The sequence below is a fragment of the Juglans microcarpa x Juglans regia genome, chromosome 5D, assembly GCF_004785595.1.
Source record: "Juglans microcarpa x Juglans regia isolate MS1-56 chromosome 5D, Jm3101_v1.0, whole genome shotgun sequence".
In the NCBI taxonomy this organism is placed as follows: Eukaryota; Viridiplantae; Streptophyta; class Magnoliopsida; order Fagales; family Juglandaceae; genus Juglans; species Juglans microcarpa x Juglans regia.
Genome location: NC_054602.1, coordinates 12,392,629 through 12,399,408, shown reverse-complemented (window position 1 = coordinate 12,399,408; position 6,780 = coordinate 12,392,629). Strand labels below are relative to the sequence as shown.

Below are 6,780 nucleotides of genomic sequence, written 5' to 3'. Positions count from 1 at the left end.
GAAAGGTGGTTAAATTCTAAATTAAAACCAGATGGGAAATTAAAAAAAAAAATTCAAACATTTTTAATAAATGACATTCACATTGGCTGGTTGTAAAATATGATATAAAACAGATGTGCTAATATCATTTCTCACATTGATATAAACTAATTGTATGACTATGATTATTCTTCATTCTATTACTTCTCTAGCTAGCTTGCATTTTTCAAAGAAGGTGGGCAAAAAGGATGGAAAAACAGAAAACTTCAAATCGAAGTAAAGAATCATAAAGAATACACAAAGAACTATGACTTCGGTGACCCTAACTATCAGAAAATTAATGGAAAAACATGATTGTGAGATGTCATGCTGAAATAAGACCCGCATAGGCAGCAAATAATGCCAATATGGAGGATACGACGTATGCGCCTGCAACAATGATTGGTTCTTTGATCCCACATAACTCAAGGTGATGATGAAGGGGAGCCATTCGGAATGGCCGGCGCCCAGCTGCCCACAAACATTTGGTCGCCTTGAAATACAATACCTATAGCACAAGTATAGTCAGCTATCAGACAGGGAAATTGCACTTTCTGAAGATCACGATTTTCATGCTAAGCGAATACCATCCATGACACACAACCACATGCATGCATGGGTGTGTACGTTCATATGTATACCAAATAATTGGGTGTGGCCTACATGAATCCTTCCCAACAAGTTGTGCAGCAATACGTGAAATAATTTTCAATTTTTCACCAATCAGGCCTATCAAAAGTTATTTTGTAGGCAATATAATTAAAGGGGAGAACAGTGACCAAGGATGCAAGATGTAGTCGAAGTAGCAGAAAACTTGCTTAAATGTGGCAGTTCCGAGATGAATGATAAGAGTATTTAGTTACTTATTCTACTCTTCAACCGGTTTATTCTCCAACACCACACACTAATGATGTGGCAAACCCAGTTTCTTAAAAACGGCTCAAGTTCCCTCTGTCTCTCCCCCTCCCTCTCATTTGCTCTTCCCCTTCCCGAATCCTCCTTCTTCCCCCTCCCCTCACCTCCCTCTGCGAATCTCTCTCCCCCTCCCAAAACCACTACCCATTGACTCTGCTCTCCCCCCACTCATTTCTTTGCTCTCCCCCCACTACCCATCGACCCAGAAAGAAGTACAATGTTTGAAGTTCTTATTCTTTTGGTGCCTGATTTCTCCTTTGTGCATTTTTTTTTTTGTGGGTTCAAGCTGTAATTACTGGTGGGATTTTATACGGGTGTTTTTTGTAGTTTTGATCTTTTTTGACCTTTTTTTCACCTAAATCATGGGCAATGAAGGGGAAAATCTCTCAAAACTAGAGACGACATCAACAAAATTCCTCCCATCAAAGCTGTACGAGAAAGATGAGTGTTTTTTCACCCAATAAATTAATAACAATTCATTAGCTCTTCTTTCTTTTATTTTTCACGGCATTCGGTTTCACAAACCCATATATTTGAAGCTAAGTTACTGACAAAAAAGTTAATGAATAGATTTAACAGAGATATTTGCACTTCCGTTCTTCTCTACAGCCGATTGAAATGTAAGGGGTTTAGGGATCTCTCAACCTTGTTTGATAATCGCTCATATTTGGGATTTTTCTTCGTTTTTCTTTTCAAATCAAAGCCTCTATTCGGTTTAACAGAAAAGGGGAGAGCTCTTTGTCTCCTGCGTTCAGAGAGGGGGGAGAGCAAAGGGAGGGGGAGAGCAGAGAGAGAAATTCGAATGGAAGATTCAGGAAGTCCAACAAATCGTTTTAAAAAATAAAATAAAAAGCCAGCTCAGCTGGTGTGTGGTGTTGGAGATTTAAGTGGCCTAAGAGTAGAATTACTCTACTTAAATAGATGAGATAAATGCAACCAAGATAACATACCTGTATGATAATTGTTGATGCCTCAATGACAAATATTCCAGATGAAATAAATAATGGAAAGAACATTCCAGTACAACCAGCCATTGCAGCCAATGCTCCACCAAGTGCCAAGGAGCCAGTGCCCCCATAAATACAGATGCTCTGTATCTGTTGTGCGAAAGAAAACCAACACAGGCTCCTGCCATTGATGCCCCAAATATAGCAAGGTCTGGTTTATGATGCAAAACAAGAGTTATCATTAAAGAAGTATCAAGATGAGGCTAGGTTTATAATTCTACTTAGGTTGTGTTTGGATGTTGAAGTGAGTTGAGTTAAGTTGAGATGATAAAATATTATTAGAATATTATTTTTTAATATTATTATTATTTTGGGATTTGAAAAAGTTGAATTGTTTATTATATTTTGTGTTGGAATTTGAAAAAGTTGTAATGATGAGTTGAGATGAGTTGAGAGGAGTTTGATAACCAAACGAAGCCTAGTCAGCATATTATGGAGACCAAATTTTCAACATCACAGTAATATTCTCCACCAGCAAGATGCAACTGTAGAATATGAAGGGTCTAAAATTTGTTACTCATAAGGAAGATCCAGTTATGAGGTGCAAGCATAGGTATGAACATGAAGCCAAATTGCGAAAAGATTTTTTTTTTTCTAGGTCACAAATTCCAAATAGATATTTAGACCTCCAATGTGGCTATAAAGATGTGAGTAAAGTAATATGATTGAGCATGCACATCAAAATCCGCAAGTAGAAAAATATGAAGTATTAAGAGATCTTCAGAAAATGATGAATTGTCTCAAGAGGATGGCGAAACAACATAAACATATTGACAAGAAAACAAGGGCAGTAACAAGATATATCAGCTCAACAGTGTTCCTACCAGATATATTCAGTTCAAACAGAAACCACAAAACACAAATAAAATAATGAAATGTTCTGCCTATTAAAACAGATGCCCCCTTAAATTTATGTTGTTAGCTAACAACATCCATACTAACCAGAACATATTGGAAGCACTGCAATTGACATTCCTATAAAAGCCAATGCAGCAGTCCCTCCAGCCAGTCCGTCGAGACCATCTGTTAAGTTAACCCCATTTCCCATGGACACAAAACAAAATGAAGTCAACAATAGATAACATCTTCCCAGGTACACAAGTCCTACTGGTCCCGGTAGAGGAAGCAACATTTTTCTGTCACAAGAAAAAACGAATGATGACCCAAATCAATGCAAATTCTAATGGAAGCAGCTACCTCATAGATATGCAGGAACCAAGTGTCTGAGCACAGTATTCAATATTAGATGCATATCCTCCATTAATTGATGAAAACAGTATAATAAATGCATGGCATCAATCTAACCCACAATCCATGGGCATAACTAGATCAAACAAATCTTTAACAGCTTGGTGAGAATTCTGAAGAATTAAAACTTAAATATCAAGTAAATGATTTGTTACTTTTAGGGTGATAGAGAAATTGTACACATAAAGGTACAATGATAGATAGCAAACATTAAATGAAGATATGTCCAGTAGGTGAGCTATCATGGCTGATATTGCTTGAACTACTAAGAAATCCAGCAATATATTATTATTTGTAAATTGTTAATAGTTCTAAAAAAACCTGCTTACTTTCATTTGTCTTTTCTCACTCCCCCCTCCCCGGTAGAAACAAAAAAGAAAAAAGCCTTCTTTGCCAACCTCTGTTTCTTAATGTGAAAATTAAATCATATTTGATCCATATTTAATTAGATCATCAAATATTCAAGTATCAAAAGATATTTAAAGAAGTGAAAATATTTCGAGAAATAACAGAAGTTGACATTGTCTTGTAAGTTTGTCATCATGAGAATAGACATGTGAGTTACCCTCAGAAAAATGTTGATCAGATTAGTTACAAGAAGCTATACATGCTGTAAGGTGACGATATACTCGTGGTATCCAACCAAAATGAGAACCAGGTCCCAACAGCTACCTGTACAGTATCCCAATTTAAAAATTATTAGCAAGTTTGTTAGGAATTAACAACTAACTCAAATAACAATAAGCATATTATAATCAAGAAGAAAGCAATCGGTGAAAAAAGCTTCACCTCCAACAAAATTTTTGTCCATGCCAATAAGCCACTATTATGATTCTTGCTGACACTTAAGATATCATCAAGTAGCCCAATTGCAGCAAAGGCTAGAGTTGCTGTTGCTGCTCCAGATACTTCAGTGGAAGAAAAACCAGCAATGAATCCGGCAACAGTTACACCTATAGGAACAAAAAATAATCCACCCATTGTGGGAGTTCTCTTTTTTAACGAGTGCTTAGAAGGCCCTTCTTTTCTGATTATTTGATGAATCCTGAACCTATACAGTAATGGAACACAGACATAGCCTGCACAAGAGACTAGAATGGCCGATATAAGAAAAGGGCGGGTCAAGTAAAATGTTTCTAAAGGCAGCCTAACTATCCGCCATGCACACCAATCCACGAATAAAAGAAGCACCATCAAGAAGATTATGAGTCCAATATTGATTAAAACCCCAAGTTTAATCCTGCAATTATAGCGTGCAAAAGACCGAGATCAAAATGAAGAAACCATGTATATCATTGATACATAAATAAAAAAAATAGAAAGGAGAAGCCACGTGATTTACAAACTACAATTATGACTACTCAAATAGTACCCAAGAGCACAAGCCAATTACGGAAGGGGACGGGATGCGCAGAATTTACTAGAACTAAATCTTTAAAAGAAGATTGAGCAGTTACCATAACTGCTATAAGCATCAAAAGAATCCCATAAATAAAAAAAGAGAGAACGCAAATAAAGCTTATTCTAACGACAATAGCCGGCATACTTGCCTGCGTTTCCTGCGCCTTCTCCCGAGCATTGCAAACCGGTGAGCAGTCGTTGAAAAAGCCTCATCAGTCGACACAAGGACTTTAGGCAAATCATCGTCGGCTACTGGATATAGCATAGTTTCTGCATCGCTCTCTTCACCTTCACTGGATGAAAGCACGTATCCAGCTGTCCCATCCATGTCGCTCCCGTCATCAAGGGATGGTATGTCGATAGAATCCTATCAAGCAAAGCAAAAAGAATGCATCATTTAGGATTTTTTTTTTTTTTTATAAGTAAGAAGAATTTATTAATCCATATTAGCCAAGTACACAGGATGTATACATTTAGGAAACCGAAACAAGCTAATTTATCCCAAAAATTTGCCTACAGTATCAGAGCTTAAAAGAATACCCCATCGAAGGCCTTAAATCGAACAAGACTGCGTCGTAAGCAGCACCCAGGTGTTTGAACAATCGGCGCATTTAACTACACGAAAAGAAAAAGGTAACAAACCAAGGCATTGATTATGAAAAGCAAAAGAAAATTCTGTTTGATTGCTCAACGAATTTCTCAGTGAACCGAACATTGGCATAAACAAAAACATAATTAGCAAAAAGCAGCTTTGAAAAAGAGTGAAAAAAAATTACCTTGAGATCAAGGGGAAAAAGTGAAGCGGATCGAATGCGAGAGGGCGTGAAAAGAGGAACAGGTTTCGGCAACCAGGAAAAGTGTAGGCGATGGAAATGGGTAGGCTTCAGAGAATGAGAGTGAGAGTGCATGGCTACGGAGACAGAGAGAAAGAGATAGAGGGCGTGAAAAGGAAGAAGCAAAGGCACGGATCAGATGTTGGAGGAGAGGTTGGTAAGGGAAAGACGGCCATTAAAAGGAAGAAATGGGAGAGATGGATGGGGCAGAGCCTATTCGGAGTTTTATAAAGACAAAATTCAGTTGCATTTTTACGCCTGTGAAAGGGCAAGACAGAAACGAAGGAAGAAAGCAAGTGGAGGGTGGAAAGTGGCACCGGTTGGCTTCGACATTGTCGCCAAGGCGATTTAGACACGCGCTATGAGCGTGACTTTATGGGTTAGGTGGCAGGCACTTGTAACTTTGAGTTTTTGAGCATTCTTCTTTTGACATTTTGAATGTCTTTTTTCTGGTTCTTGTAATCTATGTTTTGTTTCTACTGCTCTCAGCTCAAGGCCCACTTTTCTTTCCCAACTTCTCTCTCAATCTCTCTCTCCCTCAAAAACTCAAGTGGGCCTCTACGTGTGAGAGTTTTAGGCCTTGTTCAGTAATAAATATGTGATTAGATAAAAATTTTACGTATAATAATAAAATAATTTATAAATAGTAATAAAATAAGATTTGATTTATAAAGTTAAAAAAAAGTTATAATATCATTTTTGTTTTTAAATTTGAATAAGTTGATTTTTTATTTTTTGAAATTTAAAAAAATTGTAATGATTAGATGAAAAATTTGAAAAGTTAAAAATTTGAAATTAAAAAATATTTGTATTTAAATAGTATTTAGATGTTGAGATGAAACGAAATAAGATGAGATATTTTAAAAAGTTCATGGAACCAAACCAAGCCTAAGATTATTATTGCTCTATATCATTATCATGGATTAAAAAAAGATTAATTTCCGTGTATAAAGGTTGATAAAAAATAAAAAATAATAAAAGAAAGATGCTGGTCTTTCGGGAAAAATAAAAAATAAAGAGAGGTTGGATATTAATATTTCAGGGCATGATAGAGTAGAAAGATACATCAGTTGAATACTTATGGGATCCGGGCTGCCTCAGTTCACCAGTGTGCCACCACAGCTGGTCAGACACTACACTTGTGTTAAGATAATTGCAGGTAATTTGAACAAATATTATTTCAGATTTTTTTTTTTAATTATTATTGCTATCTTGAAATTCTATACAGATATCAATTAATGCTAAAAGACCCTTCTCATATATTTTCCTCCCATTTGAAACTCGAGAAAATATTGATTCCTCAAACAAAATGCAGGTGCATGACAACTCAGTCAGAAAATCGAATTGCCTACAAAATT

The 6,780-nt window shown here is 36.4% G+C and overlaps 1 protein-coding gene across 1 annotated transcript; it reads right to left on the bottom strand.

The window, feature by feature from the left end:
• Positions 1 to 228: 228 nt before the first annotated feature.
• On the bottom strand, positions 229 to 5,818 carry LOC121266253 (phospho-N-acetylmuramoyl-pentapeptide-transferase homolog). The gene is given in 9 exon segments (XM_041170030.1): positions 229 to 526; positions 1,884 to 2,005; positions 2,008 to 2,091; positions 2,883 to 3,076; positions 3,796 to 3,860; positions 3,978 to 4,428; positions 4,739 to 4,956; positions 5,130 to 5,204; positions 5,366 to 5,818. Coding segments are annotated over 9 exon segments (1,524 nt in total). The 5' UTR covers positions 5,498 to 5,818; the 3' UTR covers positions 229 to 343.
• Positions 5,819 to 6,780: the final 962 nt, after the last annotated feature.